The sequence below is a fragment of the Octopus bimaculoides genome, chromosome 21 (genome assembly GCF_046866305.1).
Source record: "Octopus bimaculoides isolate indiv1 chromosome 21, ASM4686630v1, whole genome shotgun sequence".
NCBI classification, from domain to species: Eukaryota; Metazoa; Mollusca; class Cephalopoda; order Octopoda; family Octopodidae; genus Octopus; species Octopus bimaculoides.
In genome coordinates this window covers 38,192,661-38,219,763 of record NC_142948.1, presented here as the reverse complement: position 1 = coordinate 38,219,763, position 27,103 = coordinate 38,192,661, and the positions used below count along the sequence as shown (strand labels likewise).

At 39.8% G+C, this 27,103-nt stretch overlaps 1 protein-coding gene across 2 annotated transcripts; it reads right to left on the bottom strand.

Annotated features, from left to right (window-relative positions):
- Positions 1 to 9,242: 9,242 nt before the first annotated feature.
- On the bottom strand, positions 9,243 to 20,412 carry LOC106877784 (putative caffeoyl-CoA O-methyltransferase 1). Of its 2 annotated transcripts, none has more exons than XM_089339162.1 (6): positions 20,275 to 20,412; positions 13,137 to 13,453; positions 12,063 to 12,272; positions 11,529 to 11,629; positions 10,938 to 11,090; positions 9,243 to 9,411 (listed from the first exon to the last, which is right to left on the bottom strand). In XM_089339162.1, exons 2-6 carry the CDS (start codon positions 13,417 to 13,419, stop codon positions 9,355 to 9,357), a joined length of 804 nt encoding a protein of 267 aa, XP_089195288.1. In that variant the 5' UTR covers positions 13,420 to 13,453; positions 20,275 to 20,412; the 3' UTR covers positions 9,243 to 9,354. The 2 variants fall into 2 exon arrangements, with proteins under 2 accessions (XP_089195288.1, XP_089195289.1); XM_089339163.1 differs by lacking the exon at positions 20,275 to 20,412 and adding an exon at positions 18,865 to 18,986.
- Positions 20,413 to 27,103: the final 6,691 nt, after the last annotated feature.

Here is a 27,103-nt window from a genome sequence, read left to right as displayed (position 1 = left end):
TAACTGATATCATAGCCATATCTTTTAAGAATTTCATTCACAGAGATTTTACTTCTATTATAATCTCATTCTTTACATTTCTTCATTTCTTGTTGTCTCTTTTTCTTCCTTGATTTCTTTCCTTCTTTATCTCCATCTTTCTCATTTTACTTTCTCTCTCTTCTTCTCACCCTAATCCTTCTTTGTCTTTTTCTTTTTCTTTTATTTGATCTTTTTTTCTATCTTTCTCTCTTTTCTCTGCTTTTTCCTTCTTCCTCATTTTTCTTCGCCCCCCCTCTCTCAAATTTTAATCTTTCTTTTTCTTTTATACAATGTATCTTTCTCTTTTTTCTTCAATTTTTCCCTCTTTCTCCTCCTTCACCTTCTCTCTCTCCCTCTCTCTCTAATGCTAATCCTTCTTTCTATATTTCTCCTCCCCCTCTCTCCTTCTCTAATTCTAATCCTTCATTCTCCTTCACCTTCTCCTCGCCCTCTCTCTCCCCCTAATCCTTAATCCTTTTCTCTTTCCTTCTTTCTCTCTCTCTTTTTATTCCTTTATTTTCCTTCCTTCTTTTCCTTCTTCTCCTCATCCTGCCTTTTACCATTCCCTTCCTCCCTCCCTCCCTTCCTTCCTTCCCCCAGTCTCTTCTTATTTCCTTTCATTCTTGCCACTAATGACTTGCAACATTTATGAAGTTAATTAAAAAGGTGAATTATTAGTCATCAACATCATCACTAAACCCATCATCATTGTCATCGTCATCATCATTATCACTATAACCATCATCACTATTATCATCATCACTGCTACCACCACCACCATCATCATCATTTTAGTAGTAGTAGTGGTGGTGGTGGTAGCGGCGGCGGCAGTGGTGGTAGCAACAGCAGTGGTGGTGGCAGCGGCGGCGGCGGTGGTGGTGGTGGTGGCAGCGGCGGCGGTGGTGGTGGTGGATGGTGGTAGTAATAGTAATTTTATCATTGTCGTTATCATCATCATCGTTGTCATTATTATTAATTCTTCATTAATTAGAGATTATGATCATTGATAAACATATTCTTTCCGGTCGTCCGTTCTTTGGCTGATGCGGCAGCATCTGGAGTTGTTCTCATTGCATCGATGGAGTGCTGAGACGGTGCGATGCAAACAGTGATCTTGGTCATGGTGCACGGTGGTGTGACAAAGATTATATTTCTACTTACATTACCACTTAGTATCACTTTTATTAATTAATTATTTGTTTAATCCACTTTGCCAACACTGTTATGCAAATTAGACATGTCAATTTGGTTCGGTCTGAGTTTGTGTCCACTATAAATAGTAATAAGTTATTCTTCTCTCTGAGGCCAGGAAATTAGTGACCAATCTCAGATGAGGCATTAATAATTGCTGAAACTAGTCAAATTGATTTTATTTTTCTGGTAGCAGAAAGCAAAATCTTTTCATTTGATTCCAGTATGGTATCTGTTTTCTACAAAGAAGTGGCTGTGTGGTAAGAAACTTGCTTACCAACCACATGGTTCTGAGTTCAGTCCCACTGCATAGCACCCTGGGTAAGTGTCTTCTACTATAGCCTCAAGCCAACCAAAGCCTTGTGGGTGGATTTGGTAGACGGAAACTGGAAGAAGCCCGTCATATATATATATATATATGTGTGTGTGTGTGTCTGTGTCTGTGTTTGTTCTCTGCCACCATCGCTTGACAACCGATGCTGGTATGTTTACATCCCCATAACCTAGCAGTTCAGCAAAAGAGACCAATAGAATGAGTACAAAGAATAAGTCCTGGGGTCGATCTGTTTGACTAAAGGCAGTGCTCCAGCGTGGCCGCAGTCAAATGACTGAAACAAGTAAAAGAATTTACTAATACCACTTCCTCCAAAGTTTGCTAAACCTTTCTACTTATAAATAAATGAATTGTTTAATTCCCTCTACCAATGCTTTCCAATACTGCAATGCAAATTATGGCTTGGTCTGTGTTTGTGTTTACTATAAATAGCAATAAGCTACGGTTCTCTTTAGGAACAGGAAATCAATGACTGATCTGTGATGAAGCATTAATAAAGATTGAAATTTTTCAAAATGATTTCTTTTTCTGATTGCTGAGAACAAAATCACCCAGCGTGATTGGTTTGATCACTATGGTGTCTACTTTATGCTATGAGGTTAAGATAAAATTAAAAAAGCATTGACTAAAAACACTTGCTCATAAGTTTACCTTACATTTATACTTATAAATTATTTAATTATTTATTTAATTCACTTGCACTGTTATGCAAGTTAGACAAGACAATTTAGCTAAGTTTATGTATACTATAAATAGCAATAAGCTGTTATTCTCTCAGCAGGCAGGAATTAAATGAATGACTGATCTCTGATGAAGAATTAGTAAATGCTGAAACTAGTCAAATTAATTTCTTTTCTTGCTTTGATTGGTTTGATGATTATAGAGTCAACTTTGCACAATGAAATATATAACTCTCATTCATATTGTTGCAAAATGAACTCCTTAACTTATACAGCCATACGTCTGCCTGTCTTGGGGTAAAACAAAGGAGTCTTCATTGGATAGGAAAAGACATGCAAAATCAACTTCCAAATGATAATATCACCAAAAAACTATAAAAATCAGCTGATTTACATAATCATAACGAGACGAAATTATAGCAGATAAACTTTACAATGGATTAGAATGTTTAGCCAAAAGCAAAGTGTGGAGCAGTGTCTCAAAGACCATAAGGCTTCCAAAGTACTTTACCTCTAATCCAAAAAGTAGATGAATTAGATGTTAATTAAGAGTAAGACTGGATTAATTATTTTTAAAAAAATTATAATATTAACGGTATAATTAGAAAATTCGCTAACCTTTGTTAATGAAAGAATTGCAGTGTAATTAGCTATTTTAAAAATATCAGCAATAAAGCTGAATGCAGTTTTCAATCAATTTGATACGGTAGAACATTATCCCCATCCTGTCTCGAAATTGTTATTCACCAAGCTCTAAAAATGTTCAAGACATTATAAGGAAGGTAACAATAGCATAGAAATGATTTGCATGCAGGAAAACACTAGTTTTCAATAAAAACACTGCCTGACTAAAATTATAAAACAGAGACTCTACTCGTTTATTTCATATCAGTTTAATAGTGTAGAGATAAAACATAAAAGTTATACAATAAGCAACTGGCTTAAACTTGATATCCTACGCTAAGCACAAGGTACTTAAGAATTTGTCAACCCCAAAAGGATGAAAGGCAAAGTCGACCTTGGCAGAACTTGAACCCAGAATGTAAAGCTGGACGAGAAAGCAAATATTTTCTTTTCTTTCCTACTCTAGGTACAAGGCCCAAAATTTTGTGGGGAGGGGGCCAGTTGATTAGATTAACCCCAGTACGCAACTGGTACTTAATTTATCAACCCCCCCCCCCCACCAAAAAAAAAGATGAAAGGCAAAGTTGACCTTGGTGGAAATTTGAACTCAGAACATAAAGATAGACGAAATACTGCGAAGCATTTCGCCCGACATGCTAACCATTCTGCCAGCTCACCACCTTCCCATGTCTGTATATTACATCTTACATGTTATATATATATATGTGTGTGTGTGTCTATTTTCTATCTATATGATATCTGGGGATACAAAGTGAGTCATGCTAGATCAGTTGCCCCTCCCCACCTATGCCCATCGCCTTCCACTCCTGACAAAAGTTTGGGTAGAAAAAGGGGGGGGGGGGTTAACAAAAAAAATCAGAGTAAATCTATGTGGTCGTGGTGGAGGTGTTGCTATTGTAGGCAGTGATGATTGTTGTGATGATGATGATGATGATGAGGAGGAGGAGGAGGAGGAGGATAAGGATGATGATCATGGTGGTGGTGGTGACGACAATGATGTTGTTTGCAGTGAGGGTTATGTTGGGGATGGTGCTGGTGATAGTATTGACAACAGTGACGATAATTGTGGTTGTGGGGTTTGTAGTAGTGGTGGTGGCGGTGTCAATGGTGGTGAGGACAGTGTTGTAGTAGTGGTGGTGTTGGTGGGGGGGAGTTGCTTGTGCCAATAGTGATGATGACAGTATTGTAGCAACCGGAAGTGGTGTCTAGGGTGATGTTAGTACTAGTAATGGTGGTAGTTGTATTGACAGTGGTGGTGGTGGTGGTGGTGGTGAAGTTTCACAGCAGCTACAGTGGAAGCAATGGTTGATTGGTGGTGGAGATGGTGGTGGAGGTGGTGGTGGAGATGGTGGTGGAGATGGTGGTGGAGATAGTGGTGGAGATAGTGGTGGAGATGGTGGTGGTGGTGGTGGTAATTGTAAGTAAACAAGACCCTGAAAAACAAAGAGAAAGAGAGAGAGAATAAGGAAGAAGACAAGACAAGAGGAATTCTACACACACAGAGAAAGCTACCCCTTACCCACCCTGTTATTCAGTCTCTCAGTCACCCATCTTTAATATCTCACCCACTTAGCCTGCTCTTGTGTCTCTCCTCCTTCTTTGTGCCTCTGTTCCCCGCACCACACACCGTGCCTCCCTCCCCCCTCTCTCTCTCTTTCTCTCCCTCCCTTAATTCCCTTGCTGAATATTGATATATTCCATAATCCACAAAAAAAAAGGGGTGAGTGGGTGCTGGTGTGGGTGGAAGAGGAACGCGGAAAGGGGATGAAGTGGGTGGATGGGTGGATGTGCTTTGTGTCTTATTTATTTGTTTACTTTATTTATTTATTTATTTTCTTGGTAATTACCTTGGGTTCACCTTTTGCACCTCTACCACCACCACCCCCACCAATATCAACATCACCAACACCATCGCCACCACCACTACCACTTTCACCATGCATCCCCCCATCTCCCACTATTGTCTTTGTCCTTCCCTAAAAACACACAAACCCTCATCACGACCACCCACATAATTATCCTTACCTTTTCCATTCCACCACAGCTACCCCTTCAAAATTACCACCAACACAACCAGCACCACCATTACGGATACCAGTAGTAGCACTATCACCACCAATGTCCACCACCACCACCATGACGACCACTGCTGCCACCCATCACCACCACTCACACTGCTACTGCTACCACCACCTCCCCCACTGCCATCACCATGAACACTTCTTCCACCTTTCATATATCTATATGGTCCCACAATCTTCTCTGCACTCCTCCAACCCATCCCCGTCATCCTCTGCATACCACCTCCACCTTTGTCGATGTCTCTTCCATCATCATCACCACCACCATCATCTGACACACACCACGCAAACCTCCTGTTCCGTTAGATTATAATCCATTCTCCCTCTCTCTCTCTCCCCCTTACCCTTTCTGCCTTGTATTTTTGCACACACACTTACATGTACACATATAACCACATAGATATATATGCACAAACACATTCACAACACATACACACACACATATGTATCAATATATATAGATATGTATGTCCATAAACACGCCAAGCACACCGAGTCACATTGTGACAGATGCGTGTAAAAACATGCAAACATATGTAAACTGCCTTGATTTCTTTAATTTCACAGTCAACGTGCATGAAAAGGTTTCTATGGTTGGATGCCCTTCCTAACGTCAACCAATATAAAGAGTGTACTGGGTGCTTTTCATGTGGCACCAACACCAGTGCTTGTTTTATGTGGGACCAGCAACCACATTTATTATTTGAAACAGTTTGATTTGGCCCCATGCAGGTGTGGCCATTGCTACCTGAGCCCAGCAAGCTAGGTGTCTATAGGGAACCTATGAAACTTTAATTTGCGTGGAGCTGAATCAAGTTGTTTCTTTTATTTGTCCACTCACCCATGTGTGTGTGTGTGAGGGTGCACGACCTAGTGGTTAAGGCGTTCCACTCACGATCATGAGATCGTGGTTTCAACTCCTAGACCAGGTGGTACGTTGTGTTCTTGAGCAAAACACTTCATTTCACATTGCTCTGTGATCACTTTGACACCTGATGCGTGGCACACTGTGCACCTGTTCAGGTAACGTTAATTTGATGGAGAGAGAGTGAGCTTAATGTACAGCCCATACATTTGATTACTATGAACAAATCATTTGTGACGGTCATTCAACAGAAGCTGAACACTCATACAGCATCTTTGATAGAAGAATCCATCATGTATATATATATATATATTTATACATAATTAGGATAAATCAAAATCATTGACTCATTACTTCTACTGCCACTCCTCTCAAGCACCTCCACATTACTAATGGCCATTTTCCAGTTTATCCCACCTGAATGGCTCCTGTGCTGGTAGCACGTAAAAAGCACCCACTACACTCCCAGAATGGTTGGAGTTAGGAAGGGCATCCACTTGTAGAAACACTGCCAATAGAGAATGGAGCCTGGTGCAGCCGCTGGCTCGCCAGACCTCAGTCAAACCATCCAACCCATGCCGGCATGGAAAACGGATGCTAAAGGAGGATGATGATGGTAGATATATATATATCATACACACACATATGAATGTATGAAATAGCTAGTGATGCTAGCTGACAAAGTCAAGTGTGATCAAGTAGAGCTGTCACAGCTTCAAAGACCTTCTAAACACGACCACCTCGTCTCACTTTCTCAATGAGTTTTATTATATTTTTAAAATTGCTTTTTTGTTTCAGTGGGATTTGAAGAAGATGTAACTACTATTTCTAGCAGGTCAAACAACTTCCCAAAATAGATAAACGTGGTATGATTTTAGTTCATGACTCTAGATGTGATATGGTGAAAGGATATCAGAATAAACTAATGCAGTATGACTCATTCCATATCGTTAGATATAACATATTGAGTGAGAGATTATCATAGATTACAGATGTGGTTTGATTATTTCATATCCTGAGATGTAACGATATAAACAATGGGTAATGTGGTATGGGGATGTGACATGACTCATATTTTCAGATGTACATGAGATACATACATACATACATTTATATATATATATATATATATATATATATATATATATATATATATATATATATACATGTGTGTGTGTATGTTTGTGTGTGTCTGTGTATCTACAGACACACGTACATATATATATATATATATATATATATATATATATATATAGACACATACACATATGTACATAGGTGTGCAGCCATAGGCATAATTGTGTGGGAAGAAGCTTGCTTCCCAACAGCATGGTTTAGGGTTCAGTCCCATTGCATGGCACCTTGCGCAAGTGTCTTCACCAAAGCCTGGTGAATGGATTTGGTTGATGGATACTGAAAGAAGCCTGTTTCGAATGTGTGTGTGTGTGTGTGTGTGTGTCTAGACCTGTGAGAATCCTGGGCAAACCATTGCACTGGTCCCTTTAGTATCTATTTATTAAGAGCAAGCCCCAGCATATGAAGAGCAGAAATCAGCCCTGGACCCATGAAGCCCCTGGGCAACTGCCAGCCTGACATTGTAACTATTCAAGGAGTTTGCTATTTACCAAATTCACTCACAAGATATTGGACAACTCAGCTGCTGCACAATGGGATTGAACCTAGAACCATATGATTATGAAGCAAGCTTCATAACCACACAGCCATTCCTGTATAAATGTTGAAGGGTATTTATTTTTTTTTTCATGTAGGAAGAGAGTGAATTTTGGTTTTGTGGTAGGAATGTTTGAGGAATTTTCTGAAAACAAGGGTGTGGATAAACGATGGCAGGGGTGGAGGACAAGTGACCAAAGAGAGAGGGAAAGAAAGGGATAGGCAGAGAGAGAAAAGAAAGGGGGAGAGAGACAGCTAGAGTGGCAGACAGACAAACTGATAGACAGAAAGAAAGACTGGTAGAGTGACAAATGGACAAACTGATAGACAGACAGCTGGACCGATGGGCAGAGAAGCAAGCACTGAAGAGCAGATGAATGTTGGGACAAATGTGGAGGGAAAAACTGCAAAGTGGTAAAGTACAAAGTAATAAAGCATAAGTATATAATTACATGTGTTAATTGCCAAGGGTAATTAATTTATCTCCTGTTCATTTGTATTCATGAGCTGGTGAATGAATAGTAGTTGCGAGAATGCGTGTGCGTGTGTGTAAACGTATGTGTGTGAGGGCTATTTGGGTATATATGAATGAACATCTATATACATACATATATATATATACATACACGCACACACACAAACACACACACATATATATATATATATATATATATATATATATATATATATATATATATATATACTCACACAGATATAGATATATATATATATATATGTGTGTGTGTGTGTGTGTGCGTGTATAGAAGGTTGAAAAGTAACACAAGTTGATATGTATAAGGAAATGAGACAAGGTCGAAAATGCTAAAATAATTTTATCATGAAGAACATTTTAGAACTGGTTTCAGTCTTTGCAACTTTTTCAACTTAGAGTAAAGCATGAAAAATCAATTTTGCTGCCATCTTGGTAATGTGCATATAAAACGATGCGTCATTGCGCATACTGATCCCCAAGTCTTTCTCTGCCAGTGACTCTGGGATTGCACCACCTTCGGGTCCTGTATATGCAGGTTGAGTTGATAGTGCAGTGCTTGAAATTTTCCAACATTAAACTGCTTGTTGTTTATTTTGGTCCACTTGTATAACGAATTCGGGTCCCATTGTTAAGCTTGTGAGGTCATCTTGATTTTTTTGGCATTAGGAAGGGCATCCAGCTGTAGAAACATTGCCATGTCAAATTGGAGCCTGGTGGTGCAGCCACTAGCTCTCCAGACCTCAATCAAACCGTCCAACCTATGCCAGTATGGAAAACCAACGCTAGACGATGATGATGATGATATATATATATATATATATATATATATATATATATATATATATATATTTAAAGAGAGAGAGAGATGTATGTATATATATGCCAGGCTTCTTTAAGTTTCCTTCTCTGAAATCCATCCACAAGGCATTGGTTAGCCTGAGGCTTTAGTAAAAGACACTTGTCCAAGGTGCCATGTAGTGGGATGGAACAAGACCACATGATTGGGATGCAGGGTTTATAACCACATACATGCTTTACTTACAATTATTAAGCTAATTAAGCTCCTCATTAACAAACTTCCGCACCACCACCATCACCACAAACCTTTTTTTACAATTACAATATTTTGATCACAAAGAATAACAAATTTCCAACTGCAAAACTGCAAAAAAAAATAAAACCCAAAGAATCCAGAAAAAGCAAAAACAGAAGAATTCTGAAGAAACAGAAGACAACAGAGAGAGAAGACAAAAGAAGATGATAAGAGGAATAATTCTTAAAGAAATATATATATTCTTTATTGAAATTTATAATGAAAACATGGTTTTATTTAAAATATGATGAATAGCTGACACTTTGTGCTCGGACAGTCTTTAAATGTCTTCAACTCTGCGAACCAATGCGATACCATCTCGAACTGGCAGCAACACCTAAAGTTTGGAAAGAAGACGAGAGTTTAGTATATTCTTACAGAGGTTTGATGTTGGTTTGATGCATTTAGTCATATATATATATATATATATATATATATATATATATACATACACAATGACCTTTTCTCAGTTTCTGTCTAGCAAGGTTTCACTTGCAAGACTCTGTTAACACACAGCCATGGTTGTAGTAAAGACCCATTGTGTGGGATGTTGTGTATCAGTCTAAAAATATCATGTGAAATATAACAAGAACGTCTGTGTATATGAGTGGTGTTATGTCATCTGTTGAATGGAATGAGGAAGTGCAAGTATGTGTGTGTGTGTGAGCAAGTGTGAGAGCATGTCGATGTGTGTGTGTGTGTGTGGCACATCATAACGATTTAGATATTTTTATAAATGGCTTAATGAGGGGGGAGGGGAAAGAACAATTATCATAAATCACTCTTTACAAATAGATTAACACAACAACCAGCCATCACTCGAGAATGCGTATGACTTGGTAACATGAAGCATTCAGTCTCTAAATAATCACATCCAGACACAGGCACCTTCCCAAAGCTGCTCTCACATGACACCCAGATTTAAGAAGAGAATGGTCGGAACCAGTACTTGGCTGGTACACATTTACAGCCAAGTAGACTGAAGCAACATGAAATAAAGCTCAAATGCTTCTAGATCAAAGGCAAAACACAGAGGGAAAGTAAGGGGACATTCATAAGCGTGAGAACGAAATTTGTTTAGCAGGTGCAAACCCAGTTTTTCAGGAGGATGTGAAAGGCATTTTCATTGCCCCCCCCCCCCCCCCCATACCCAGAAACAATTTAAGCAGGTGTGCCTACACCCCTGTCCCCTTACACAGCTAAATAGTCTCCTAGAATAATTAGCAAAATCCACGGTACATGTTACCAGTTTGTACTCCCTACCTCATTGTACTGTACTTGTATGAAGTACAATGAAATGATTTTCATATAAAGTGCATTAACCCTTTTGATACCAACCCGGCTGAAACCGCCTCTGGCTTTGAGTACAAATGTCTTGTTTCCATAAGTTTAGAATTAAAATCTTCCACCCAACTTTAGTCACAATTTATGTTCCTAACACCAGCTGAATGATAACGAAGTTATTTTACTAAATTCTTTGTTATATTTAAAATTAATTGAAAGAAACACAGAGCATCTCAACAGAAATATGGTAACAAAAGAGTTAATGACAGTTGCTTCCCATAGGATCCTATGGAAGAGAGCCTGAGGAATTCATCCATAAGATATTCCAAGGAACAGGTGGTGGTTGGCGGCAGAATTGTTAGCATTCTGGGCAAAATGCTTCGTAGCATTTCATCCATCTTCACGTTCTGAGTTCAAATTCCACCAAGGTGCACTTAGCCTTTCATTCTTTCATTGTCGATAAAATAAGATCCCATTGAGTGCAGGGGTTTATGTAATCGACTTAGACCTTTCCCCGAAACCCAAGACCCTCCCAGGAACAATGGATGGAGAAGATGAAGGGGAAGGTGGTATCCATACCTGTTCAACACGTGGGTCATCAATAATTGCTTTATGAACAATCGCCATCACAGTATTTTCACAGCCTTTTTGAAGATAAGGTTCACCAAACCAGTAGATGTTATCAAAAGCAATGGTTCCTCGTGGGGCCAATATGTTATTGTCCAACACTGACTAAAATTTACAAAAATCAAAAACAAAAAAGAAACACTTAAGAAAATAAAATAACCAACAAAGAATAATAATAATACTCAAATTGAATATATTAACCATCATCATCATCATCATCATCATTTGACTGGAACTGGTAAGCTAGAGAACTGCACCAGGCTCCAGTCTGATTTGGGCTGGGTTTCTATGGCTGGATGCTCTTCCTAATGCCAACCACTCCACAGAGTGTACTTGGTGCCCTTTATATACCACTGGCACTGGTCACAACTAAGCTTGACATGTTTTCTCAAGCACAGAAAATCACCATTTGTCTCAGACAGACAGCTTTAAGTATGTATATATATATATATATATATATATAGAGAGAGAGAGAGAGATAGAAAGTGAGAGATAGGAGAGCTGGACAGGTAGATGGACAAGTAGACAGAGATGCTGTGTTACCTTGAAGTAATCTATGTATCCAGACTTGTCTGCATCGATGAAGATAAAGTCTGCCTTTACACCTTCCTTTGCCAGGGTCTTCAATGTCTCCAGGGCTGGGCCTAGGGGTGAGGAACAAAGAGAAGAAGTGTGAGTGAGGGGCTAGGGATGTTATTCTCATTACTACAACCCATGACCTATCGTTTTACACAAACTCACCACCATCACCATCACACTCGCGCACTCACACACACATACACCCAAGGCTTCAAAGAAGCCTTGGGTGTATGCGTGTGTGATCTGTGTCTTGATGATGACAGAAGGGGTCAGGAGACGGTAGTCATGTGACTATATTCCAACATCCTACTTGACCATGTGAACACATCCCACGTGAGTCACTCTAGTAACACTCCAGGTGACCACATTTCACGACTGAGGAGAGTGCATTAAAGTAAATAATGCATTGACGAATACACAGGCAAGTGCAACGAAGGACATACAAGAAGTGCATCAAGGAGTGAACATATGCAGGACAGACATGCAACATGTGCTTACCAATTTTGATGGTGATTTTCTTGCCATGTGGACTTTTATCAAAGAAGCTGCGAGCAGATTTCTCAAGGTAGGGTTCAATGTCACACGCAAACAGCTGCCCATCGGCCGGAAGGGCTTCAGCCATGGACAAACTTGCAAATCCAGTAAACATGCCAATTTCTATCACAGTTTTGGCTTTCTGCATGCTGACCAGCATCTTGAGGACTTGACCTGCAAAAACAGAAATTATAGGGGTCAGTAATGAGAGTGGACAAGTGGTAGGGGGATAGGATGGTGGTGGTGCTGGGGTGTAGGGGTTTGATGATTTTCTTTGTTGCAAAATTTTCGTACAAAGTTTAGTGTAACATTCAGAGAAAATCAAAGTACCCTAACATCACCTTCACCACCACCACCACCACCAACAACAACATCATTATCATCATCATCATCAACACCACCAACAACAACATCATCTTCATCCCATGCTTACCTGAGTCAAATGGGATTTGTCAACACAGATATGCTATGACAAGATGCTCTTCCTGTCACCAACACTCATCTGTTTCCATAGACACACACAAATATATGAAGGGGTGCTGAAAAGTTACTGGCTTTGAGTAAAAGAAAATACAGGGGGATCAATTATGATTTTATTCAACATATTCCCCTCTCAGATCCATATACTTATTGCAGTAACCCTTCAGATTTTCTAAGCCCTGTAAAAGAACTCGGAAGGCTGAGCTTCCAGCCAGGCCTTCCATGATACCCCTAAAACCAGGAATTTTTCAGCACCCCATCGTATATACGATGGGCTTCTTTGAGATTCTATATACCAAATCCCCCAGCTTGGCACAAGTGACATCACAACTCATTTCTACAGCTGAGTGAATTGGAGCAACGTTAAATAAAGAGTCTTGCTCAAGAACACAACACACCACCTGATCTGAGAATTGAACCCACTATCTCACAATTGTGGGCCTGACGCTCTAACCACTGAGCCATATGCACACACACACACACATACAAACTATTTATGGAAGTGCCCCAGTATGGCCACAGTTCCAATGAATGAAATGAGTAAAAGATAATAGATACCTGCCCATTCTCCCGACGCCATATTAGGGCCCAGCCTATACTGTGTGACTTTCTGCTGGGCCAAAAGTTCCCAATTATTGGTGTTAGTAAACTGAAGAATTTCCTGACGAACTGGTGTCACCGGAGTGTTTAAGTTCAGTGCATAACAGTCACGCTTGATGTGCATCTGCAAGATTTTCAGAAGTCGTTCTTTGGTCCCTTTGTCTTCAGTGCTCTCATACCAAAGCTTTAGCTCCTTCAGAGCTGGGTCATATAAAGGTAATCCTTTTAAACTGTTGTCCATTGTTTACTGTTTGGGTGTTGGATTGGTCAGTTGGCTGGTCAGGTTAGAGTTGGTCAAAGTAGGGAACAGGTAACCAGAGAAGAAAAAAAGGAAAGAAATGAGAGAAAAAATTTATTATAAGATACAATACACACACATATACAGGGTGTGGTCAATAAACTGTTGTCTAAATTATGCAAAAATGAAAATAACACTGACATCTCATTTTAACAGATATATTTACCAAAATTATATAAAAATATCTTGAAATATGAAAGAGTAAATATATTCAATAAAATCGCCATTGGCATTCGGAATCTCCTGCAACTCTTCTGGGTGGTTTCTTTGTTTAAGTTGGTGAATGCTGCCATAATCCTTGCCTTCAGTTCATCTTTGGTGTGTTACAAGGTGTTCAAATGCACCCCACACATCATAATCAAGGGGGTTGCAGTGTGGGGAATTAGGTGGCCAGATGTTAGGGGTGATATGGTCGCAGAAATTGCCTGACAACCATGAATGGGTTCTCCTGCTTGTGTGGCATGGGGCAGAGTCCTGTTGCCAGACATAGGGTCTCCCAGAAGCCACCCTCTTCACTCAGGGCAGCACTACCTCCTCCAAGCACTTAATGTAAGCCTTCTCTGTTGAGTCTGAGGCCATGATTCTGAGCAAAAATTAGAAACAGTTCTTTATATTCTGAGTTCAAATCTCACAGAGGTCACCACTGTCTTCATCGTAGCCAATGAAGGTGTGGGCGAAGAGTGTTAATAGTATTATTAATTATTACTGGCTGAAACCTGTTCTGCCCTGGACACTTCTCTTATAATTTTACCCGTGCCTCAACTCCTAGCAGAAAGCTTCCTGCTCTGGGTTTACAATTGCGCAAACTGCATGATAGCCTCGGTGGTGCGGGTGGCACAGTAAAAAGTACTTGGTACGCACATTAAAGTGTTGGGTGGCAGGAAGGGTGCCAGGCTGTAGGAACTGTGCCAAAGCGGACATTGAAGCACAATGCAGTCCTTCGATCTATAGGATCCTGTCAAACCGTTCAACCCATACCAGCACGGAAAAAGGGACATTAAAAGATGAGGAGGAGGGGGAGGATATTTACACTCCATGTTTTCCCTTTTCCAAACTTGCTGCTTAGGTATGAGAAATTTATTCGCTGGCTTAACTAATCAACAATAGACCCAGATAAACTGGTTAGGACAGGTTGTGTATAACTTAGGAAGGAGGTTAAGTTTGCGGTGTGGTGTAAGCAAATTTATGTTTTCAATTTTTCTTAAAAACTCTGTCAGAAATTATTTATCATATATTGTTATCGTGGCATTTCGTTTTAATAATTTAATCCTTTATTTCATTTTTTTTAGAATTATTTCCCTTACATCTGAAGCAAAAGTTAAACTGAATTTTCTCCCTTGAAAGTCTTATCTCTGAATTTGCGATTCGTTGGAAGAGATGAGAAACTGAGGGAATCCTCTAAGATTTGAACTTGGGTCATGAATAGTAGCATTTGTTCGACTAAAGGCGGTGCTCCAGCATGGTCGCAGTCAAATGACTGAAACAAGTTAAAGAGTATATCGCACAGAAACTTTTAAGAGTGTCCTTAATTTTTAACTAGGGCAGTATTTGTAATTATAGGGATTTATCTAGCAGACTCAAATAGAGTTATTTGTTATGATTAATGATACTGGATATCACTACCAGGTATAACTCTTTCGACTAACACCGCTGGTCAACTGGTCATTTTCCCCACTCACTGCTCTATTCATCTACGTGAAGCAACTGTACACGTACATGTTATCTTCTAAGGTTTTGCAAAAATTTAAGCCTAAAGACCTGACGAACCTTTCCCTTTTTTCTTTCCCTTTTTTTCTTTCCCTTTTTTCTTTTCCTTTTTTCTCCTGTCAACCCTTCACCTCCTCTCAAAATTTTCTTTTTCAGTCACATATTGTTGTTGGCACTCCGTCGCTTACGTCGTCGAGGGTTCCAGTTGATCCGGTCAACGGAACAGCCTGTTCGTGAAATTAACGTGCAAGTGGCTGAGCACTCCACAGACACGTGTACCCTTAACGTAGTTCTCGGGGGATATCCAGCGTGACACAGTGTGACAAGGCTGACCCTTTGAATTACAGGCACAACAGAAACAGGAAGTAAGAGTGAGAGAAAGTTGTGGTGAAAGAGTACAGCAGGGTTCGCCACCATCCCCTGCCGGAGTCTCGTGGTGCTTTAGGTGTTTTCGCTCAATAAACACTCACAACGCCCGGTCTGGGAATCGAAACCGCGATCCTATGACCGCGAGTCCGCTGCCCTAACCACCGGGCCATTGCGCCTCCACAGTCACATATTATATATGAATGAAAGCTCATTAAAAACTCTTTTTTAGTGTGCTAGAAATAGCAGCGATCACATAGTTATTATTGTAAAGTTTATAGCGTTCCAGGTGGCCAAACCAACAAAATCACTTCTTCATTTGAAAGGGAAAAATATGTATTCATATGTTTAATATATAACTATGTCACAAGTGAAGCGTTAACTTCTATTATTTCGATAGAATAATAGATGTTTTATAGAATATTAATGTATTGTATTGTTATGTTTAATATATCACTGTCACGCGTGAAGCAACGTGAGGATGGCTACAATTGTTTTGTTTATTGTTTACAATTGTATGTATTATCTTTGACTTTTTCGGTCATTGGACGGCGTCCTTGCTGGGGCACATCATTGACTGGTTTTAGTTGAACAAAACGACCTTTGTAAGTTTTTGTTCTTTAAAATCTGGTACTTAGTCTATCGGATTCTTATTGCCGAACCACTAAGTTACGTGGACGTAAAGAAACCATTACTAGTTGTCAAAACGAGAGATTGAAGGGCAAACACGCACGCACGCACACACATATACGACGAGCTTCCACGCAGTTTCCGCCTTCTACTAAATTCACTCGCATGGCTTTGGTCAGAGCTATAGTAGATGACAAAATCTCCCAAGGTGCCACGCAGTAGGACTGAACCAGAGACCATATGGGCGCAAAGCGAACTCCGTAACCGCACAATCATACCTGATGCACAATTCTGAAAAAAGAAACTACTTATTTATATTTCCACCCAACCCACCAAAGTAAAAAATCAAGTATTTTATACTAATTGCCATCGAGCTTACGATAATGTTTTTCCTATCGTTATGTTGATGCGCGTACATAATAATTAAATATCATAATAATTAAATATCATAATAATTAAATACGCCCATCAATCACGGACTGTAATCCTAACTTGGCTACGTCCATCATTAGAGCGGTTGCAGCTTAAATAATTTCGATGAATTTTAACATGTTTACACATTTTCTAGATTTCGTATTTAAAACTGTGTTGTTGTCTTTGCTTTTTATCAATCATTGAAGCAACATCTGGAAATCTTTTTTAGAGGGGAAAATATTTAAGACTACACCGTTCCCATTTTGAGGAATGTTTGCTATTGTCCGTGTTTTGTTAGAAAAACGTGACTCTTATGTAACACAGCAAGAAGGAGGAGCCTGTACGTGACTGGTTGTTTGATTTGCTAGAAATAACAGCCAAATCTGCTACAAACTACTAGGTACAGGTATGGGTGTGTCGTAAGAAGTTTACTTCCCAATCACATGGTCCTGGGTGTGGCTCCACTGCGTGACACCTTCAGCAGATGTCTTCTGCGATAACCTTAGGCTGATCAAAGTCTTGTGAGTGCATTTGGTAGGCTGAAACTGAAAGCCTGTCGTGTGTGTACATTTGTGTTTATTTGTCCCCTTCCACCGCTTGACAACCCCTGTCTGTTTGTTTACGTCCCCCGTAACATTAGCAGCTCGGCAAAAAGAAAACGATAAAATAAGTACTAGGCTTTAAGAAAAAAGCTAGTCTTAGGGTCGATTTGTTCGTCTAAGCCCTTAAAGGCTGTGCCCAGCAGGGCCGCAGTCTAATGACTGAAACAAGTAAAAAGTCTTTGTAAAAAAAAAAAAAAAAATGTCATTAAATATTGAAGTCCTAGATGTCCTAAATAGACAGGATAGCCATGGCTAGAATGCCTTTAGGACATAGGTCTGTTTCTTCGCGATTGAACTAGGACAAAACAACGACCACGAAAGTCTCCGTGTTTTATTCGTGCGACAATTAACCTTTGTATTACGTATGCATTTCTATGCTTGCGTGTCTGTGTGTGTGTTCATTTATAATCTATAATTGCATATATTTTCTTCACTACAAACAACTCCCGCATGTCAGTAAACGTAGGATTCAAGTTGCACAGATACATTTCAGCGTATGTCAAAGACAGTCACTGATACTTGGCTATTAATGATGTCGGTAAGTGCGCCACAGACTTTGGAACTTCAGGTTTGAGTCTCCCTAACGGTCACACGCTCGAAATAGGGAGTAGTAAAACAGTCGACAACTGACGAGGAGTTATCTTCTTTCGGTACTTTGTCCTCTGCTTATCTCTCGTGTGCTTACGTATGTTTCACTCGTTGGTGATGTCCTGTACTTAATGTGTATTTTATATACATACATACATTAAATCTCTGAGCGAGATGTAAACAGTAGCAATACGGAATCGTAACATATAATTGCCAATTATATGTTACGATTCCGTATTGCTACTGTTTACATTTCGCTCAGAGATTTAATATAGCTTATTTCTCCTTTTTCGAGATCAGCGACGGTTCGTCGCTGGAAAAACCATATAGTATTTTGCGAGTGAGATGACTTTTCATCACTAGCTGGTGATTAACACACGCTGAGGACGGGTAACCACTCAGAAACTCGGGTCCGTGTGTATCACGCAAGGCTAGAGATGGGAGCGATGACTTCCCCTCACAAATACTAATCGGACACAGAATGTGTGTCGTTAGCCAGCTGGAAGAGATGTCTTCCTGGGGCTATAAACACCAGTATAGGACGTCACACTTGGTTGGCAATTATATATATATATATATATATATATATATATATATATATATATATATATATATATATATATATATATATATTTCTTTTACTTGTTTCAATCATTTGAGCTTAAATATCTTTTATGTAAATACCAGCCTTCTTGAATTTCGTCCTACTTTGGGTTTCGAAATATTTAAATGATATATGTATACATGTGTATCTACCGTATTTGAAGGCGTAAAAAAAAACTTTTAAGAGAATTTAATGTATTAAAGCATATAATATTTGAGGCAACTTGACATAGAAAACATAGGCTGGAAACACTCCTTGCACGTATCACGTACCAAGTTTTTTCTTTGGGGGGGGGGGGGGGTTGAGGCATAACGATAAGCGTGCTCTTCGTAACGTTCATATAATCCTTCAAAATATATTCAAACAAATAATTCAAAGCAAAAAAAGGGCATACCAGAAGCCTGAAGGCATCTGGTTCCCATTAGGGTGCCTGCGAAACTTGAAGTGGCACCGAACAAAATCAAAAGTGCTTCCTACCTGATGGATTGCCGGAGCACACAGCAGCTGTTTGCATCATATTTATTTGTGTAATTATTTATAAAACTAGCATACCCGTGTCGTCAAAAATGCCGGCAGTTTTATTAATGATAGGAAATGGTATTATCAAAACAATATTCTGATCGAAGCACGTACTATAAAACCCTGCAAAACGTTTTTTTTTTATTTTTACGAATTTTCATAAATTTTTTTCGATTGTCTTCTGCATAATGGAATTAATACGATTATCCAATAAAACTGTTTTTTAAAATATCCCCCATCTACCCACTAATTCCACAACTTTCCACTGTTTTTCGATTTTTTTTATATATATATATATATAATTCCTGATTTTAAAATACGGACAGTCCGATTCTCCCATTCGTTTCTCTTTATAATTTCCAAATAATTTTATTTAAATACTTCGAAATCAAAGTCGAAAAAGTTTTAAACAATCGCGCATGCGCACAGCCTACTATCAGTTCTTGCGTGTTTGTTTAGGAAAAAATCATTTACTAACAGAAAATTGTTATGAAAATAAATGATTTGCAGCATACCTTTAGCTTATGGCGGATAAATTTCCGGTATGTGTTTTATAAACATATTGTAATTCGCCCAGGCATTGTCCACCAAGTGTACAATCCCCAATTTCAATTTGATTGTGATCTCGCTAGGGGTCACATTTATTTCTTAAAATAACAGTACGTGCTTCGATCAGAACTGCGCTATATATATATATATATATATATATATATATATATAGCAATCCTTCGGTATTTGTACATGACGTCATTCACACACACTTCCCTCATGACATAAAGTGGCAAAGATGAAAAAGAACGTGAATCACGTCGTCTCCTCATACCGACACACTGTAGACCAATATCGAAGGATCACCAAAATGAAATAGGTACTGTTGTCAATTCGTTCGACTGAAATCCGTCAAGGCAGTGCCCCAGCATGGCCACAGACCAGCGAGTGAAACAAAGAGGTGCGTGTCTGTACGTATGCATGAGATCGTATAACATGCGTGTTCGCATTACTGTTAATGTGTACGGGTCTTTAAAAAAATGATCAGGTTCTGCTGTTTATCTCGCACCCCTATAAATTCCTGCAACCGAGCGGTTCGACATTTAGAGAACGACTGAGCGGTGTATGAGACAGGAATACGTAAATGTCAATATAACCGACTGATAAAACCTCGACGGCGGTGCACCAGCCTGGTCGCAAACTAGGAATAATTAACTCAGTGTCTGTGAAACAAATTTACAAAACGTGTGCGTAAGAAATGGTGATCTTCGTCCCACGATAACGAAACTAATTCTTCACGTAATCTCTACACCAAATTTCAAACGAAAAATATAATAAACACGAGAGATAAAGCGCGTCCGTCAACAAAATAACACTCACCTCTTTATAAACTCGCTCCTATCTGTGTCTGTCTCTAACTAATTTGTGTGTGATTTGTTTTCTGCCTCGTTCCGTCACTCCACTTCTCTCTCTCTCTCTCTTACTCTTGCACTCTCTTACTCTTGCTCTCTCTTACTTTCTATCCTTCTTTCTCTCTCTATTTATCTCTCTCTCTCTCTCTCTCTCTCTGTATCATGTTTCGATTCATTTAAATATGTCTGTATGTGCGCGTGTGTATGTTTTGCTTTCTCTCTCCTTCCTACCCCTTTTGTCTCCTTTTCTCTCTCTCCTCGATTTGTCTGCATGTATGCATATGTGTGTGTGTGGGTGTTCTTCCCTTTCCAGCTCTATCTATCTATCTATATGAAAAAGTGAATCTCTATATACGTAACCCAGTACGTATGTATGTGTGTATATGTACATTCGTATATTTAAGATCGCCGAATATGTGTATGCGTACACTTTTAAATGTGAATGCATTTATATATATATATATATTATATATTATATATATATATATATATATATATAGGCGGTGCTCTAGCATGACCGCAGTCAAATCACTGAAACAAAAGAATAAGTGCGTGTGTGTAAATGCGAGTGTGTGCATTTGTAATTTGTGTATGTGTGAGTACATATAAATGTATATACATATACATATGTGTATGTGTGCATTTGTGTTTGTCTATGTCTGTCTCTTCCAGCATGTGAACGTGCTTTTTTCAATAATTCAGAGACACGTGTGGCACTTTGCGTGTCTTTTTCTGAACAAAGACAGCATCATGTGGTGTATAAAAAATAATGACGCGATGCTGGAAGGTGAAATGAGGTGAGTAAAGGAAGAGGCGACTGAGGGGGTGACAATTGTATCCGTATGTATGTGAAAATAGTCAGAGAGAGAGACAGAGAGAGAGAGACAGAGAGAGGAAGTCCCTATTATATTCCACGACCTTCTCATCTTTGGTAGGTTTCTGTGAAGTGCATTTGATTGTTGCGGTAAGAAGTCTACTTCCCAGCGACACATTTTTGGTTCGTTTCTTAAGGAAAAATTCAATCGTTCACATCTACCTTAGTATTTAGTCGTGGCTTTCTTTTTGCATTTTTTAAAAAAGTCCCATACTTATTCTATCGCTATCTTTTGCTGAACCACTATGTTAAGGTGACATAGATAAACCGACGTCGGTGTCAAGCGGTGGAGATAAGGGACAAACATCAACACAGACACGAACGCATCGCGCGCGCACACATCTATCTATCTATATATATATATATATATATATATTATTTTATCAGTTTCAGCTGAAAGCTGTGGCCATGCTGGAGCACCGCCATCTTGCTACACTGTTATTTTTGAGAGCTTCCTCTGATATATAGCATTTGGTGAATAAGGCAATTTGATGTCGCTGCCCTCATTTGCGCTTCCTGCCGCGAGGACATTTCGTCTGAGACTCTCCACAGGAAGAGATCCAGTTTTGATTTGAAAACACCTACATCCACTTTGTGTAGGTAGGCCCCTCGAGCTCTTTGGGAGAATATTAAAAAGCTGTGGGCCCCTGAAAACCAGGCTGATACAGTAACTGGTCTTGAAGCGCAACGGCATTGCTGGGATCTTTGGCACTGTGCAGTGTCGACCCCTCCTGTTTGCAGGTTGTTTTCAATCTCCATCAGTGTTGCTCTTAGGTGGGACCTTTCACCGGCAATTTGTACTGTCTCCCCCATGCCCACATTTGCCTTGCAATGGGCTTGCGTGCCCAAAGGCTATGCATTCTCACTTTGAGTGAAACAACAAAGACTTATTTAAACGACCACCTGAAGAAGTGCGTCTTGCACCGTGAACGGACGACAGTGATTACGCAACATGTTAATAATATTTCACCAACGTCCTACAAGTGTAAAAACGTGTCGAAACAATTGTGGTGATTCAAAATAAACAATGTCGTTCAATCCATTTCCTATCTATCTATCTATTTATGCCTGTGCTTGTCCCTATCACTGCTTGACAACCGGTGTTTGTTTGTTCGCGTCCCCGTAACTAAGCGGTTCGGCCATGAGAGACCGATAGAATAAGTACCAAGTTTACACACACAAAAAAAACTGGAAAAGAAAAATACCGGGGTCGATTTGTTCGATTTAAAAATAAAATAAAAACCCCTTCAAAGCGGTGCTCCAGCATGGCTGCAGTCCAATGACAGAAACAAGTAAAAGAATATAAGAATTACGTCTGCTTTTATCGTCGTTCCCTCCTCGTCTTTTTCTTCTTCTTCCTCTTACGCCTCTCTATTACTTTCCTCTCCTCTCTTTTCTTCTTTCTTTCATTCTATTATGTCTCTTTGTTACGTCTTTTTTCTCCTCCCTTCTCTTTCATTCACTCATTCATTCATTCCTTCATTCACTCACTTCATTCATTCATTCATACAATCACGTCTCTCTCTTACCTTCTTTCTCTCTTCCCTTCATATTTTTTCTCATTCCACCACATCCATCTCCTTCCTTCCTTCCTTCCTTTCTTCCTTTGTGCCCCAATCTATCTTTTCATCCCACCACCCACCCCTCCCCTTCACACACAGCACATCTCCTAAACCGACGCCCTCTTCCACTGCCCCCTCCCCTCCGCGTCTTCTCCATCACCGTCCTCACCGTTCTCGTGCTTAAACAAAAGCACTCGGCCTAAATCTGTCCTTCAATCTCTCTTATTGTTGTTGGCAGTGGGGGTAGCGACGGTGGTGATGGTGGTGGTCGTAGTAGTAGTGATGGTCGTAATGGTGGTGGTGGTGAGGGGGTGTTAATGGTAGTAGTAACGGTGGTGGTCGTCGTCGTCGTAGTGGGGGGGTGGGTGTTCAAATAAGTGTCTAATTAATCAACAAGTAGTTCGTTGTCTCATTCTTTGTGAGAAAAAAGAAAAGACCGCGGCGACCGCTGACCTCCTCCACTTAAAACCAATCAGAATTTACACCCACGATGGGAATATTTCGTTGATATGTATTCGTCTGCCGTTACGTCCCGAGTTCGAATTCCGCCGAGGTCGACTTTGCCTTTCATCCTTACAGGGTCAATTAAATAAGTACCGGTGACGCACTGGGGATCGATGTAATCGATTCAATCCCTTTCTCTGTCCTTGTTTGTCCCCTCTATGTTTAGCCCCTTGGGGGCAATAAAGAAATGAGTCTTTAACGTCATGAGTGAATGTGTGACACTGTGTTTCATCCACTCGACAACATTCCAGCCATGACCATCCCCTGCTCATCTTTCAGGGTCCCTATGGCCCTTAGGGTGATTTTTGGAGACCTTTTTTCTGAAGAAAAAGCGCATCTTAGATGCCATTAAATTTGGTAAATTTCGGTATTTGCCCCTGGATCTTTACATTATGAGTTCAAATCCCGCCGAGGTCAGCTCTATCTTTCAATCGTTCAGTGGGGAGGGGATCAATAAAATAAAGGACCAGTCAAGCACTGAAGGTGGGGCGTTTAGTCGAAGGCATCGACTAAATCTTTTTGCCTTCAGATTACTAGACTCGAGCTTAATCTACAAATCATTTTTGAAAGTGGTAAAGAATGATTTGAGAGAGATTTAGCTGCTGCTACTAGCAGGTCGGGTGGCCAGTTAGAAGTCGGCGCATCGAAAAGGTTTGCGTACCCGAAGTGTCTTTCCAGCTTATCAGACTCCAAAGTTCATGCGAAGTTTTGGAAAGATAACGTTTATATAGGAAACCTTGTTACAATGATGGGACACTTGAAACTCCTTATAAATCACGTTGTTGTTGTTGTAAAAAATAGCGTGAGAATTCTGGGTTATAAAACCCTTTGGAGAGAAAAAGTCGAAGACAGTCCTTCGATTTTTCTCTATCCGTTTTAGAAACTTCGTTCTGGTCAAAGAGAATTGAATGTTATTTGGTCCAATTGTGGAACGTCTCTCATGTTTACAGCTGCGGATTCGAGTCCCACCAGCGGCCTTCAATTTTTTTTTCTATCCAAAAGGATTTCGCTGGTTGCTTGTTGTTTGAATAACGAAGAAATGAAAATATATTTCGTTGGCTGCGCGAAGCAATCACGCGAACATTCAACTGATATTTATTGCTGGGTGTATAAATATTAGGTATTTGGTTATTTATAATGAACAATATAAAGAATTAAGAGAAAAACCGCACCGCGTCTGTAGAAGTTATTTCATGAGGCATTGTATGAACGTTCAGAATGGGTCTGTCCAAGAACTGTCTGTATGGCAAGAGTGGGATCACGAGACATTCTGCTGCAATTGTTGTTGTTCATGTTTAGTCACCCCAGGTCAGCTTTGGTCTAACAGAATGACAGCCAAAAGCCATCCAGCAACGACCACTATGTCGTTTGAGGATCGCGTTGTAAAATCTGCCCTTCTTTATTTAAAATGATGTGGCTGCTATTTCTAACAATGATTTGAGGGAGATTTGGCTGTTGTTTCTAACATTGACTTGAACAAGGTTTGGTTGCTATTTCTAGCAGTGGTTTAAGCATAATTTGGTTGTTCTTTCAAGAGACAATTTGAAGGAAATTTGGCGGCCGTTTGTTTAGTTTTTACAATGATCTGAAAGAGATTTGTCTGTTATTTCTAGGAGTGATTTGAGGGAGAGTTGACTGCTGTTTCTTGCAATGATTTGAAGGAGATGAGACTGCTATTCCAAAGAAGTCTTAACGACCGCATAGATACTTACTTTGTCGCTTGTCGAGACTAAATTTATTTATTTATTTGCGAAGAAACAAAAAGAAAAGTGGGGATCGATGAGGATGGCTGAGTTGTTAGAAAGCCAAACAAAATGGCTTGTGTAGCAGTTAGTTATGTTCTGAGTTCAAATCCATCTCGGGTCGACTGTAATTTTTATCCTTCAAGGTGAGGTGATCACTTAAATAAAGTTTCCAATCAACTTTCAGTTAACGAATTGACAGAATATCGAACAAAACGCATTGTGATTTTTATTCCGGCTACTTATACACGGAGTTCAAATCCCGCCGAGGCCAACTTTTTCTTTCTTTAATCAAGAGAGGAAAAGCGCATGCATGGCTGTGTGTTTAAGAAGCTCGCCTTACAACCTCGTGGCTTCGAGTTCAATTCCAACTAAACGGATGATCTCGAACTTATTTTTCTTCTGTGATTTACATACAAGTGTACGTATACCAAACGCGTCCGTGCACACACAGAAAACACACTTTTCACATAAAATCGATTTCAGTTTACCCGCCGGAGGTAATTTGAAATTCATCCTAGTCCCCACCCCAAATCTGAATGCGATTTCAGCTTAACAGAAGGTCGTCAGCTGAATGGTGGTGGTGGTGGTGGTGGTGGGATGGGAGTAATCTGAAAGCACATCGGTATAATTTCATACACACACACAAACGCACACACACACACACACACACACACACACACACACACACACACACACACACACACAACCGGTCAGATATCGTTGTGTGGGACCCAAAGGGAAGATATGTTCTGTTGTGGAAATCACATCTTCCGCAGTCGATAAAATAAACTCCAATCTATTACTGGTATTTCGATGGTGTCGAATGTAGAAACTATAAACCAGCTTTTGTTGTCCCTTTGTATTTGAGCGAAACTAAAAAGACATCTACCTATCGAACCTAAAACAGTCGTTTGAAATAACCCCGATGTCCTTCACTCTGTTGATTTCGACTTCTTTGGATGACATGAAACGTATAGGGCCGACACCAACCGGGGTTTAATAAGCGCAACAAAAATCAACGGGCTTCACAAACTCCTAACAAGAATTATCTCCTTTAAGAAGAGTTATTTCCCTTGGCTATAGTCTGCTAAAAGGAAAGGAAAACACTTGAAAGAAAGCAAAATAAAAATAAAATATGTATTTAGGTGAAAGCCGTGGATATTCCACCGAAGAGGCAACTTCTACATTCTCATCGTATTTGTTTTTATTAAAAAAAAAACATTCTGCTGTTACGACCGTAGAGCTACACGTAAAAAGCAACAAAAATTCCTGCTGTGTACATTACTGTAAAATAAATTCTTATAGTTTTTTTTTTTTTGGTGAAATATTGTTCCTAAAGTTCCACTGTAGCTAGATCCGAGTGTGTAGGGGGTGCTTTTACGTGCCACTGGCACGAAGGCCAGTCAGGCGGTACTGGCAACGGCCACGCTCAAAATGGTGTATTTTACGTGCCACCTGCACAGGAGCCAATCCGGCGGCACTGGCAACGATCTCGCTCGAATGTCTTTACACGTGCCACCGGCACGCATTATAGCTTTTGGGAATCAGGATGATCCTAGAATGAAAATCTGCTCTTCGTTCGGTTCTTGAATATCCAGTATTGGGATCTGATTTAAAAGCATTTGGGCTGTCATTTCTAGCAGGTAAAGCTTGGCTGATTCACACCATCTTGGTTGGTGATTGTTAGTTGATGTCAGAGATCGGGGGGGGGGAGATAAATGGCATTTGCTTCGTTAATTTTGTTGAGATAAGAAATTTGGGACAAATTGGCCAACAGTTGGGATTGGAACAATAGAAAGATTGCATTACAGAATTAATTCTCATCCATGTTTAACCTCTGATCAAACACCACCAGGGGATATAGTCATTACAGACGTATTATAGTCATGCTGTTCAGCTCTCTTTAGTTTTGGGTCACGGGCCAAATTAGCCCTCATCAGGGGCTAGCTTTAAAGTCCACAGGGGGTGCGGGTTTTTAAGCTAGTTCATAGCACTTTCGAAGCTAAAGAAGGTCAGGAGAACAAAAGATTCTTTGTTGGTTATCTAGGCTGAACTGTTCTTGACCTACATATTCAAAAAAGTTAACAGACGGCTCATACGTTTTTGAGGTGC

Bases quoted from the DNA above. Each gene is read 5' to 3' on its own strand.
- LOC106877784 (XM_089339162.1), bottom strand. From the start codon at position 13,419: ATGGACAACAGTTTAAAAGGATTACCTTTATATGACCCAGCTCTGAAG. The intron at 12,273-13,136 runs GTATCTATTATC...CTGTTTTTGCAG, and splicing joins GGCGTCGGGAGAATGGGCAG to GTCAAGTCCTCAAGATGCTG. The intron at 9,412-10,937 runs GTATGGATACCA...TCCAAACTTTAG, and splicing joins ATGACCCACGTGTTGAACAG to GTGTTGCTGCCAGTTCGAGA.